The 14,100-nt window shown below is 41.3% G+C and overlaps 3 protein-coding genes across 3 annotated transcripts in view; all 3 read right to left on the reverse strand.

Annotated features, from left to right (window-relative positions):
* Nucleotides 1-889, reverse strand: part of LOC118664300 (olfactory receptor 51I2-like) — a 2,505-nt gene extending 1,616 nt beyond the window's left edge. Inside the window, exon 1 of the mRNA XM_036324275.1 lies at nucleotides 9-889. Coding sequence (XP_036180168.1) covers nucleotides 9-889 — 881 coding nt within the window. The remainder of the gene's footprint in view (nucleotides 1-8) is intronic.
* Nucleotides 890-6,205: 5,316 nt separating this feature from the next.
* On the reverse strand, nucleotides 6,206-7,168 carry LOC118662886 (olfactory receptor 51I2-like). Its single transcript, XM_036321883.1, has one exon. It carries the CDS (start codon nucleotides 7,166-7,168, stop codon nucleotides 6,206-6,208), a length of 963 nt encoding a protein of 320 aa, XP_036177776.1.
* A 5,437-nt stretch (nucleotides 7,169-12,605) lies between these two features.
* On the reverse strand, nucleotides 12,606-13,568 carry LOC118662891 (olfactory receptor 51I2-like). Its single transcript, XM_036321897.1, has one exon. It carries the CDS (start codon nucleotides 13,566-13,568, stop codon nucleotides 12,606-12,608), a length of 963 nt encoding a protein of 320 aa, XP_036177790.1.
* Between the last annotated feature and the right edge of the window lie 532 nt (nucleotides 13,569-14,100).

The following is a 14,100-nucleotide window of genomic DNA, read 5'->3' on the forward strand; positions in this document are numbered from 1 at the left end:
GGGGTTGCGCCACAGGGGGCACCATCAGGTACACATAGGCAACCAGGGCATGTACAATGTGAGGCAGGTGCCTTCCAAAACGATGGATCATGGACATGGTGATGCCTGGGATGAAGAAGACAAAGACAGCAAGGATGTGGGAGACACAGGTGTTGAGGGCCCGGATGCGCTCCCGGGGAGAGGCCAGCCCAAGGACTGTGCACAGGATGAGAGAGTAGGACAGGATGATGAGCAGGGAATCTATGCCCCCAGTGGACACAACCACATAAAGTCCATAGCCGATGTTGATGGTGATATCAGCACAGGCTCTTCTCATTATATCAGGATGAAAACAGAATGAGTGGGATAAGAGGATCTTGTTAGGGCAGAAATTCAAACGTTTAAGCAGGAATGGCACTGGGAAGAGAGATAGCGTAGCACGGGCCACAATGGCCTGTCCAATTCTGATGATGACGTTGTTTGTGAGGACAGCTGCATAGCGCAGGGGGTTGGAGATGGCCACAAAGCGGTCAAATGACATGGCCAGGAGCACCGAGGACTCCACCACAGAGAAGGAGTGGAGGAAGAACATCTGCACCAGGCAGGCATTGAAGGTGATGAGACGATGGTCAAACCAGAGCACAGCCAGGGTGGTGGGCATTGTGGACAAGGTGAGACCCACATCAGTGAGGGCCAGCATGGACAGGAAGTAGTACATGGGCTGGTGCAGGCTGGGAGTCTTCCTCACAGCCAGGAGGATGAGGCAGTTTCCAGTGAGGGCCACAGTGTACATGCAGGAGAAGGGAATGGAGATCCAGCCATGAATGGCCTCCAGCCCTGGGATGCCAATCATCAAGAAGGAAGCTGGCTGGAAGAAGGAGATGTTGACATAGGATTGGGAAGAGAGCATTGTTGGAAGGCAGAAGAGGTCTCCAAAAAGATGTGACCTCTTCAGTCTGGGCAGAGAAAAGACATCAACAGGGCACCTGTCAGGAAAACATTTGTTTATGCTGTATAGGTTTTCAAATGAATTATTTCCCATTTCTCAGTTCTTATTTTGTGTTATGAGTAGTTCTAAGAATATTCATACTTAGCGAGTATGTCCTCAAAACAAATACAGAATGTAGGGGATCGTTTAACTTCTTCATGATTACCAGAAAATAAGTGACTGAAATGGATTTAGAATTTAGTTGTTTCTAAATGTAAGTTCTATGCTATTTTCACCTTACCATGCAGAGTCTTCAATAAATAAAATGATGTTTATTAATATACTTTAATATATATATAGTACTCTCTAAATCGTTGGTTCTCAACCTTCCTAATACAGTTCTTCATGTTGTGGTGACCCCCAACCATAAAATTATTTTCATTGCTATTTCACAACTGTAATTTTGCTACTGTTATGAATCATAATGTAAATATCTGATATGCAGGATGTATTTTCATTGTTACAAATTGAACTTAATTAAAGCATAGTGATTAATCACAAAAACAATATGTAATTATATATGTTTTTTCCGATGGTCTTAGGCGACCCCTGTGAAAGGGTCGTTCAACCCCCAAGGGGTCACGACTCACAGGTTGAGAACCGCTGCTCTAAATGATCATCAACACCATCATCATCATCGTCGTCATAGTCTTTGTCTTGCTCGTTACTGTTATTTTATTAATGCTGCATTTTGCAGTATTTCTAAGTGCTTTCAAATAGTTTTCTCATTGTTGTCTTACAATTGCCTTGCTGATAGAGAAGGGAAATATTTTAGCTAATGTGAAAGGAGAGAAATTATGTAGCCCACCATAGGGTGAGAGCTTTCCCTTGGACCAGTTTATTAGAACTTCAGATCTTTTTGTGTTTCAGGAGTCTGAGTACAAATCCTAGGACATTCTCTTTTAGTCAAGTCCCAGTAATGATAAAGTCCCAGTATGAAAATGAGAATAAGTACTAAGTAAGTTTTGGTAAATGAAGAGACAGTTGATTTTCCCCAGGTCACTGAGGACACTTAAATATATGGGTTCAGTCTAGTTGGGTAGCTCAGTTGGTTAGAGCATCATCCCAATATGCCAAGGCTTGATCACCTGTTAGGGCACATAGAAGAAACAATCAATGAGTGAATAAAAAAGTGAAACAACAAATCAGTGTTTCCCTCTCTCACTTTCTCTCCCTCTCTCAAGTCAATAATAAAAATTTAAAAATATGGATTCTAAATATGCCTTGCCCAGAGAATATTAGCCAGGGTCACTGGATGCCAGTGTAACCCAGGCTACACATTGCTTTTTTAGGAATCAACTCATCATTCCATTTATTTAGCATTCCCCACAACCTTTACAATACCAGCCAAATGCTTTGTTCAGCCCCTTCCCACACCCATCTTGAAGCCTTGACTTGCCCTTGAATGTGCATCCCTGTAAATACTCAGTACTGACATCTGCTCTAGCTGGAGGGCCACAGCTTCAGGGCCAAGGACCAAACGTTAGCATTTCTATAGATACCAACTGAAAACACGAATCAAAGACATAAATGTAGGCACCTATAGTGTTCAGTGGGGTCTGTTCTAATTTTAGTGTTTGTTGCTGAGCAAACAGTAAACATTTATGGAGTTATAAGTCATTACATATCTCTTATGTTCCAGATATTAGATTTCTTATTTTTTTTGTTTGAAAATTCAAAATTTAAATTCAGGTCTATTTGGCTTAACCACTGTGAAGTCTTATACTGCTTGTATTGGCCATGGACGGCACTAGATGCTGGATATTTGTAAAGTGTGGAGCTGGTTGGACCAGATGATCTGAATGAGCTTGTTCTCTTCTCATGTTCCATGGTGACATGATTTGGGGCCCTCCAAATAAAACCCCTTCCTATTTTTTGAAAAATCTTCAGTTTGCCCCTCTGTCATAGTGAGCTTTTGAGTTCTTCCTGCAGAGCCAAGCATTATGATAATTATCTCCTAATTTTTACTATTTATTTTACTAATTCAAATCACATTTCTTCAGAAACCTCATTCAATCTCTTTTTTTTTTCATTTTGATGATTTCAAAATTTCTGTTCTCTTTTTTTTCAGTTACTATGAATGAGTGAACAAGGAAACTAAGAACTGAATGAAAACTCGTTACTCTTTAATCTAGTTCCCTTTCATCCCAACCCTTAATACAGCATCTCTTAGATGTATATGTTTATTCACAATTAGTTTGTATATATAGTTTGTATATAATAAAGACCAGTGGCTCCTTCAGATTAATACAATTTATATTTATTTTTTTAAAAAATATATGTTATTGATTTTTTACAGAGAGGAAGGGAGAGGAAGGGAGAGAGTTAGAAACATCAATGAAAGAGAAACATCGACCAGCTGCCTCCTGCACACCCCCTACTGGGGATGTGCCTGCAACCAAGGTACATGCCCTTGACCTGAATCGAACCTGGGACCTTGCAGTCCCCAGGCCAACGCTCTATCCACTGAGCGAAACCGGTTAGGGCTATTTTTATCCAATTTTACTAGGGTTTCCATAGGACCAATCCAGGAAATACTCCCTGTTATTGGCAGTTTAAATCAGAATAGCAGGTGAATTCTGCCCTCTCTACATAACTTGCAGAAATATGAGGATTAATTTTTACCTGGGATGAGTATCACAATTCTTTTTCTTTTATTCTGTATTGATTTATCTATTATTGAGTAATTCACATATCCTCAATCCCTTAGGTTAGAACTTGTCTAGTTGGTCTGTAGGTCCAATTAACCATTGGATATTTGTGTGATCTATTGCTCTTGGCTGTGTTGGAAGGATCCAAATGCTAAATTAAGCTGAATATTAAAAGAACCTTAGAGCTCACAAGAGTAAAATTATAAACTACAATTTAAGACAAGTTGCCCCAAATGAGGGACAACCCTTATACAATCAAGCTAATTTTTCCCTGGTATCCAGATGATGGCTCTTTCCTTTTTATGTTTTGTGACTATTACAGTGTTATGAGGGGTGGCATTGTTAAGGGATTATGTATGGTGAAAGGACAGGGTTTTTTGTTGTTGTTGTTTTGGTCTCTGTTTTTACTAAAATGCCCGTTTTGGTAGCACAATTGGATTGCCATGTTTTCTGATTCCTGTGAAATAACAAAGCAATCACTTAAACCTGGAAATCAGATTAAGTTTGGCCTTATATTATTATCTCCAGGACAATAAAAGGTCAAAGATATTTAAAAATTATAGCTTTCCCTCCAGGATAAAATCATTTCTGTTCTACCACTCTAAGATTCTGTTACCTTGTGACTGGGTGTCTGGGAAAGACAAGTTGCCTAGAAACAAAAGGTTGAATCCACCATGCTCTCTTTACCACAAACCAAATACTTTTCTTTCTTTTTCCACACAAAAAGGAAATGGTAAATATGTGATATGACAGAGGTGTAATCTGTTGCTATGGTGGTAATTGTTTTTAATATACATATAAGCCAAATACTTTTCTAAAAGGCTCTTCTTAATTGGAAGAATTAAAGGACAATCTCATAGTGAGAGTTGAGACACCAAGCATTCAAGCCACCGGCAGGATGTTATGTTGGATGGGATCTTAAAATACCCTCATACTGTGGCCCCAATTAGAGAAACAAAGGGGTAGTAATTTGCTTGGACACAGAGTCTGGGTTTCTGATAATTATCTGACTTGAGAAATCTCTGTGCTTCAGGAGAGTAGCCTTCTTCACTTCCTATTCCCTTTTCTGGGGCCATAGACCTGACATCCATGGCCCTAAGTAGACCTCCTTATTTTTCTTCCAGCTTCTTTCATCTGCTCATCCCCCATCCCATCCTGCACCTGGCAGCAGCTGACAGAGAGGGGATGTTAGACTCACTAACCTGGACCCCACTCTTCTAAATAATATAGATGAGATTGTGCCTGGGCCTCCAGTTACTCACCCTGCTCGTTGTTGCACCCCTCTCTGCCTGTCCACATTCTGAAGGAGCCCAAGAAAATTCTGCAACTAAGATGTTACCTTTATAGCACTGGCTGGATGCCTTAGTGAGCTGCTACTCCCCAGGGATGTCTGAGCTACAAGTCACAAAGGAGGCTCTGTGCTTATATTTTTCTGAGCAATGGGAATGTGTGGGCTATGTGTGTTGCCAAGGAGAGTTATAAGGAAATCAGCGATATAATTTAAAAAATCTACATTTTTTTAATTACTTGTGACAATGATAATTTTAGCTTCCATTCTCTTCTTTTTAGACTCTTACAAGAACTTCCAAAACATTTTCTTTGCACTCTTTTTCTCCTCCACTTTCCCCTTTTCAAAATAATAAACGAAGTTAAGGTGGTGCAACATTTTACAATTTGATAGCCTTTCCATGGCTGACTTTTATTATTATTATTTATATATATTTTTGTTGATTTCAGAGCAGGAGAGAGAGAGAGAGAGGGAGAGAGAAATCAATGATGAGTGAGGATCATTGATTGGCTGCCTCCTCCACAACCCCAACTGGGGCTTCAACCATGACTTTCTGGTTCATAGGTTGCCATGCAACCACTGAGCCATACTGTGCAGACCATGGCTGACTTTTAAACAAAGAACAAAGGACAAATATTTCAATGAGTTCTGAAAGATTCAAAAAATCTCACCCCTCCCATTTTCCTTAGCTCATTTCCTGTTCTTTCTCCAAGACTAACAAATTCTGAGTCACATAAGCCTACTCACCTTTATGCAAGCAAACCAAATAATAGCATACTTCTTCTTGGTGTTTTTCTTTTAAATTGTTTCCCTTTATTAGGTATGCCTTCCCCTTGCCCACCTTTTCTGCCTGACTTACTCCTCCTTACCTTTCACCTCCTTCCTACCTGATTCCTTTCTGTTTTCCTCTAAGCAAAGCAGTAAACCCCCTTTGAGGTTCCTCCAGCACTTAGTGTATACCTATCGAGCCCTATTACATGTGGTTTTAGTTGTGTATTTACAAACCTCTATCCTCATATAAGCCAAATATGAGGAAGAAGAGAGATCATGCACAGTTCATTTTAATATATCTAATAATGAGCATAGATTCTTACACAAGTAAACACTGAATAAAATAGCTGAAATTAATGAGTGAAGAAAAGAAGACTGTTCTTCACCCGTCAGTCTAAAGGTTTCCATTTGCCTGCCATACTCCTGATTATGTATCTGGGTCAAGGCTCAAAACAAGGGCTTTCTGGACGTAAGATATGACTGACTGGCCATGTTTTCCTCAGGCTCCGTGGCTGATTCCTGGTTTCATCAGCCTTGCCCTTTCTCCCTCAGCACTCTGAGCATGGCCTCCCTGATGGGCTTGGATTTCACACTGTAGATGATGGGGTTAAGTACAGGGGGCACTACCAGGTACACATAGGCAATAAGAGCATGCACAATTTGAGGCAGGTGCCTTCCAAAACGATGGATCATGGACATGGTGATGACTGGGATGAAGAAGACAAAGACAGCAAGGATGTGTGAGACACAGGTGTTGAGGGCCCGGATGCGCTCCCGGGGAGAGGCCAGCCCAAGGACTGTGCGCAAGATGAGAGAGTAGGACAGGATGATGAGCAGGGAGTCTATGCCCCCAGTGGACACAACCACATAAAGTCCATAGCAGATGTTGATGGTGATATCAGCACAGGCTCTTCTCATTACATCAGGATGAAAACAGAATGAGTGGGATAAGAGGATCTTGTTAGGGCAGAAGTTCAAACGTTTAAGCAGGAATGGCACTGGGAAGAGAGATAGCATAGCACGGGCCACAATGGCCAGTCCAATTCTGATGATGACGTTGTTTGTGAGGACAGCTGCATAGCGCAGGGGGTTGGAGATGGCCACAAAGCGGTCAAATGACATGGCCAGGAGCACCGAGGACTCCACCACAGAGAAGGAGTGGAGGAAGAACATCTGCACCAGGCAGGCATTGAAGGCGATGAGACGATGGTCAAACCAGAGCACAGCCAGGGTGGTGGGCATTGTGGACAAGGTGAGACCCACATCAGTGAGGGCCAGCATGGACAGGAAGTAGTACATGGGCTGGTGCAGGCTAGGAGTCCTCCTCACAGCTAGGAGGATGAGGCAGTTTCCAGTGAGGGCTGCAGTGTACATGCAGGAGAAGGGAATGGAGATCCAGCCATGAGCGGCCTCCAGCCCTGGGATGCCAATCATCAGGAAGGAAGCTGGCTGGAAGAAGGAGATGTTGATATAGGAATGGGAAGAGAGCATCCTTGGAAAGCAGAAGAGGTCTCCAGAAAGATGTGACCTCCTCAATCTGGGCAGAGAAAAGACACTGACAGGGCACTTGTCAGGAAAACATTTATTTATACTGTATAGGCTTTTAAATTAATTATTTACTATTTCTCAGTTCTTACTTTGCATTATGAGTAGTTCTAAGAACATTGATACATTAGCGAATATGTCTTCAAAACAAATACAGAATGTAGGGTATAGTTTAACTTCTTCATGATTACCAGAAAATGAATGACTGAAATGGATTTAGATTTTAGTTGTTTCTAAGTGTAAGGTTTACACCTTACCATGCAGAGTCTTCAATAAATAAAGTGATGTTTATTAATATACTTTAATGTATATAGTACTTTCTAAATGATCATCAACACCATCATCATCATCATCATCATCATCATCATCGTCATAGTCTTTGTCTTGGTCATTACTGTTATTTTATTAATGCTGCATTTTGCAGTATTTCTAAGTGCTTTCACATAGCTTTTCATTGTTGTCTTACAATTACCTTGCTGATAGAGAAGGGAAATATTTTAGCTAATGTGGAAGGAGAGAAATTATGTAGCCCATCACAGGGTGAGAGCTTTCCCTTGGACCAGTTTATTAGAACTTCAGATCTTTTTGTGTTTGAGGGGATGAGTACAAACCCTGGACATTCTCTTTTAATCAAGTCCCAGTAATGATAAAGTCCCAGGATGAAAATGAGAATAAGTACTAGGTAAGTTTTGGTAAATGAAGAGACAGTTGATTTTCCCCAGGTCACTGAGGACACTTAAATATATGGGTTCAGCCCTAGCTGGGTAGCTCAGTTGGTTAGAGCATCATTCTGATACACCATGGTTTGATTCCCTGTAAGGACTCATAGAAATACCAACCAATTAGTGCATAAATAGGTGAAACAGCAAATCACTGTTCCCCCATCCTCTTCTCAAAGTGGCTCTCTCTTTCTCAAATCAATAAATACAAACTTAAAAAATATGCTGTCTAAATATGCCTTGCCCAGAGAATATCAGCCAGGGTTACTGGATGCCAGTGTAACGCAGGCTACACATTACTTTTTTAGGAATCACCCCTCACTCCATTTATGTAGCATTCCCCACAACCTTTACAATACCTGCAAACGCTTTGTTCAGCCCCTTCCCACACTCAATTGAGGCCTTGATTTGCCCTTGAGTGTGCATCCCTGTAAATCACTCAGCACTGACATCGGCTCTAGCTGGAGGTCCACAGCTGCAGGGCCAAGGACCCAAAGTTAGAATTTCTACAGACATCAACTGAAAACATGAATCAAAGACATAAATGCAGGCACCTATAGTGGTCAGTGGGGTCTGTTCTAATTTTAGTGTTTGATGCTGGGCAAATACATTTATTAATTTATCAATCATTGAATATCTCTTATGTTCCAGATATTAGACTTCTCATTTTTGGTTGTTTGTTTGAAAATTCAAAATCAGAATTAAGGCCTATTTGGCTTAATCACTTTGAAGTCTTCTACTGCCTGTATTGGCCATGGACAGTACTAGATGCTGGAGATTTGTAAAGTGTGGAGCTGGTTGGACCAGATGATCTGAATGAGCTTGTTCTCTTCTCATGTTCCATGGTGACATGACTTGAGGCCCTTCAAATAAAACCCCTTCCTTTTTATCTAAAAATCTCCTGTTTACCCCTCCGTCATAGTGAGCTTTTGAGTTCGTCCTACAGAGCCAGTCATCGTGCTATTCATCTTCTCATTTTTACCATTTATTTTTACTAATCCAAATCACATTTCTTCAGAAACCTCATTAAATCTCATTTTTTTTCATTTTGATGATTTCATAATTTCTGTCCTCTTTTTTTTTCAGTTACTATCAATGAATGAACAAGAAAATGAAGAGCTGAATGAAAACTCCCTACTCTTTAATCTAGTTCCCTTCCATCCTAACCCATAGTACAGCATCTCTTAGATGCATATGTGTGTTCATAATTTATACTATGTTGTTTGTATATAGTAAAGACCGCTGGCTCCTTCAGATTAATACAAGTGGTATTTATTTTTATCCAATCTTATTTGGGTTTTCATAGGACCAATCAGGAAATACTCCCTGTTATTGGTAGTTTAAATCAGAATAGCAGGTGAATTCTGCCCCCTCTATATAACTTGCAGAAATATGAGGATTGATTTTTACCTGGGATGAATATCACAATTCTTTTTCTTTTATTCTGTATTGATTTATCTATTATTGAGTAATTCACACATCCTCAATCCCTTAGGTTAGAACTTGTCTAGTTGGTCTGTAGGTCCAATTAACCGTTGGATATTTGTGTGATCTATTGCTCTTGGCTGTGTTGGAAGGATCCAAATGCTAAATTAAGCTGAATATTAAAAGAACCTTAGAGCTCACAAGAGTAAAATTATAAACTACAATTTAAGACAAGTTGCCCCAAATGAGGGACAACCCTTATACAATCAAGCTAATTTTTCCCTGGTATCCAGATGATGGCTCTTTCCTTTTTATGTTTTGTGACTATTACAGTGTTATGAGGGGTGGCATTGTTAAGGGATTATGTATGGTGAAAGGACAGGGTTTTTTTGTTGTTGTTTGCCGGAAGCCGGTCCATCCTTGCTGCTTGACACAGTCGCTGCAGGAAAGAAACATCTGCACAGCATATGTTTCAAGGGACCTGGCGTATATAGCATACTGTTCTTAATATGTTTGCTCCCCTTAGCGCTGTGTGTTTTAACCAAGGTCACCTCTCCGAGAAAGGTTGTTTCCCCAGGTAGGAATTTTTCCCTGAAGTCAGGGAGGGGATGCCTCTCCTAGAAAGGTTGTTTCCCCAGGTAGGAATTTTTCCCGGAGGTCAGGGAGGGGATGAAACTCCTTAACTAAGTGCCAGGCGGGCAGTTAATCACTACAAACAATCATGCTTAAGCTACATAATCTTTACTCCCTGGAATGGAGATAAAAAATGCCCTAACCTTTGTAATAGAAATTGACAGGATTAAAATCAACTGGGATAAATACGGATGTAACAAGACAATGAACAGCAGAACTTCGCTGGAGATCCAGACCAGAACTTGGCTGGAGATCCTGGCTAGAGATCCTGGCTAGGCTGCTGATCAACTGAACGCTGTCTCTGTGTCATTCCTTCTTCGCCGGCTCCATCTACACCTTTGGGGACCCCTGGACCTGCTGGGGTTGGACTCCGGCAGTTGTTGTTTTGGTGTGTGTTTTTACTAAAATGCCCATTTTGGTAGCATAAATGGATTGCCATGTTTTCTGATTCCTGTGAAGTCCCAAAGCACTCACTTAAACCTGGGAATCAGATTAGGTTTGGCCTTATATTATTATCTCCAGGACAATAAAAGGTCAGAGATATTTAAAAATTGTAGGTTTCCCCCAGGAATGAAATCATTTCTATTTTCCTACTCTATGATTCTGTTACCTTGTGAGTGGGTGTGTCTGGGAAAGTTAAGATACCTAGAAACAGTCATGCTCTCTTTACCCCAAGCCAATTACTTTTCTTTTTTCACAAATCAGAAATAGTAAATATGTAATATGATGGAGGTACTATCTAATGCTATATGGTGGTAATTATTTTTAATATACATATAAGCCAAATGCTTTTCTAAAAGGCTCTTCTTAATTGGAAGAATTAAAGGACAATCTCATAGTGAAGGTTGAGACACCAAGCATTCAGGCCACCGGCAGGATGCTATCTTGGATGGGATCTTAAAATACCCTCATACTGTGGCCCCAATTAGAGAAACAAAAAGGTAGTAATTTGCTTGGACACAGAGTCTGTGTTTCTGATAATTATCTGACGTGAGAAATCTCTGTGCTTCAGGAGAGTAGCCTTATTCACTTCCTATCCCTTTTCTGGGGCCATAGACCTGCCATCCATGGAGGTCTATGGCCCTAAATAGACCTCCTTACCTCTCTTCCAGCTTCTGCCATCTGCTCATCCACCATCCCATCCTGCACCTGGCAGCAGCTGACAGAGAGGGGATGTCAGACTCACTAACCTGGACCCCTTCTTCTAAATAATATAAATGGGACTGTGCCTGAGCCTCAAGTTACTCACCCTGCTAGTTGTCGTAGGCCTCTCTGCCTGTCCACATTCTGAAGGAGCCCAAGAAAACTCTGCAACTAAGATGTTACCTTTATAGCACTGGCTGGATGCCTTAGTTAGTTGCTGCTCCCCAGGGATGTCTGAGCTACAGGTCACAAAGGAGGCTCTGTGCTTATGTTTTTCTGAGCAATGGGAATGTGTGGGCTATGTGTGTTGCCAAGGAGAGTTATAAGGAAATACAGAGATACAATTAAAAAAAAATCTACGTTTTTTCCATTACTGGTGACACTCATAATTTTAGCTTCCATTGTCTTCTTTTTCTAGACTCTTACAAAACAACTCCCAAAATGTTTTCCTTGCATTCTTTTTCTCTTCCACTTTTACCTTTTCAATCCAATATACACAGTTAAACTGGTGCAACATTTTACAATGTAATAGCATTTCCATGCCTGACTTCTATATATATTTTAAATCCTTACACAAGAATATTTTTCCATTGATTTTTAGAGAGTGTGGACGAGAGAGGGAAAGATAGAGAGCACATTGATTTGTTGCCTCTTGAATGTGGCCTGGACAGGGCTGGGTAGGGGAAGAGCCTGCAACTGATGTAGGTGCCCTTGATTGGAATTGAACCTGTGTCCCTTAGATTCACAGGCTATTGGTCTATCCATTGAGTCAAACCGATTCAGGCTCCTTGCCTGAATTTTAAACAAACAAAGGACAAATGTTTCAATCAGATCTGAAAGACCCAAGATGTCTCACCACTGCCCATCTTCCTTAGCTCATCTCCTGTTCTTCCTCCAAGACTCACACAAATTTTGAGCCACATATGCCTACTCACCTTTATGCAAGCAAACCAAATAATTCCACACCTCAGTTTTCCCCCCTTTACTAGGTGTGCCTTCCCCTTGCCCACCTTTTCTGCCTGACTAACTGCTCCTCACCTTTCAGTCTCCTTCTTACCTGTTTCCTTTCTGATTTAGTCACAACAAGGCAATAAACCCTCTTTGAGGTTCTTCCCCCAGCACTTAGTGTGTACCTAATGCAGCCTCATTCCACTTGGTTTTAGTTGTGTATTTACAAGCCTCTGTCCTCCAAAGAAGGGGAGAGATCGTGCACAGTTCATTTTAATATATCTAGTAATGAGCACAGATTCGTACACAAGTAAACACTGAATAAAATAGCTGAAATTAATGAGTGAAGAAAAGAATCAAGACTGTTCTTCACCTGTCAGTCTAAGGGTTTCCATTTGCCTGCCATACTCCTGATTATGTATCTGGGTCAAGGCTCTAAACAAGGGTTTTCTGGACATAAGATATGACTGTTTGGCCATGTTTTCCTCAGGCTCCGTGGCTGATTCTTGGTCTCATCAGCCTTGCCCCTTCTCCCTCAGCACTCTGAGCACGGCCTCCCTGATGGGCTTGGATTTCACACTGTAGATGATGGGGTTAAGCACAGGGGGTACTACCAGGTACACATAGGCAATAAGAGCATGCACAATTTGAGGCAGGTGCCTTCCAAAGCGGTGGATCATGGATACACCTATGACTGGGATGTAGAAAACCAGAACAGCTAAGATATGAGAAACACAAGTGTTGAGGGCCCGAATGCGTTCTTTGGGAGAAGCCAGACCAATCACTGTATGAAGAATCAGGGTATAAGATAGCACAATAAGCAGGGAGTCTACACCCACCGTGGATAGAACTACATACAGCCCATAAAGGATGTTCACAGTAATGTCATCACAGGCCTTTTTCATGACATCTGCATGGAAACAGAATGAATGGGACAGGAGCATCTTGCCAGGGCAATAGTTCAGTCGCTTCAGTAAGAAGGGTCCTGGAAAGAGGGACACAGTGGCTCTAGCCACAATGGCCAGTCCAATTCTTATGATGACGTTGTTTGTGAGGACAGTTGCATATCGCAGGGGGTTGGAGATGGCCACAAAGCGGTCAAATGACATGGCCAGGAGCACCGAGGACTCCACCACAGAGAAGGAGTGGAGGAAGAACATCTGCACCAGGCAGACATTGAAGGCGATGAGACGATGGTCAAACCAGAGCACAGCCAGGGTGGTGGGCATTGTGGACAAGGTGAGACCCACATCAGTGAGGGCCAGCATGGACAGGAAGTAGTACATGGGCTGGTGCAGGCTAGGAGTCCTCCTCACAGCCAGGAGGATGAGGCAGTTTCCAGTGAGGGCTGCAGTGTACATGCAGGAGAAGGGAATGGAGATCCAGCCATGAGCGGCCTCCAGCCCTGGGATGCCAATCATCAGGAAGGAAGCTGGCTGGAAGAAGGAGATATTGATATAGGATTGGGAAGAGAGCATCCTTGGAAGGCAGAAGAGGTCTCCAGAAAGATGTGACCTCTTCAATCTGGGCAGAGAAAAGACATCGACAGGGCACCTGCCATTAGGAAAACATTTATTTATGCTGTATGGGCTTTTAAATGAATTATTTCCCATTTCTCAGTTCTTACTTTGTATTATGAGTAGTTTTAAAAATATGCATACATTAGTGAATATGTCCTGAAAGCAAATACCAAATGTGGGGGGTAGTTTAACTTCTTCATGATTACCAGAAAATAAGTGACTGAAATGGATTTAGAATTCAGTTGTTTCTAAATGTAATTTCTATGCTATTTTCACCTTACCATGCAGAGTCTTCACTAAATAAAGTGATGTTTATTAATATAATTTAATATATATATAGTACTCTCTAAATAATCATTAACACCATCATCATTATCATTATCATCATCATCATCATCATCATCATCTTCATCATCATCATCTTCATCATCGTCATAGTCTTTGTCTTGGTCATTACTGTTATTTTATTAATGCTGCATTTTGCAGTGTT

Source organism: Myotis myotis, unplaced genomic scaffold, assembly GCF_014108235.1.
Source record: "Myotis myotis isolate mMyoMyo1 unplaced genomic scaffold, mMyoMyo1.p scaffold_m19_p_10, whole genome shotgun sequence".
In the NCBI taxonomy this organism is placed as follows: Eukaryota; Metazoa; Chordata; class Mammalia; order Chiroptera; family Vespertilionidae; genus Myotis; species Myotis myotis.

Bases quoted from the DNA above. Each gene is read 5' to 3' on its own strand.
- LOC118662886 (XM_036321883.1), bottom strand. From the start codon at position 7,168: ATGCTCTCTTCCCATTCCTATATCAACATCTCCTTCTTCCAGCCAGCT.
- LOC118662891 (XM_036321897.1), bottom strand. From the start codon at position 13,568: ATGCTCTCTTCCCAATCCTATATCAATATCTCCTTCTTCCAGCCAGCT.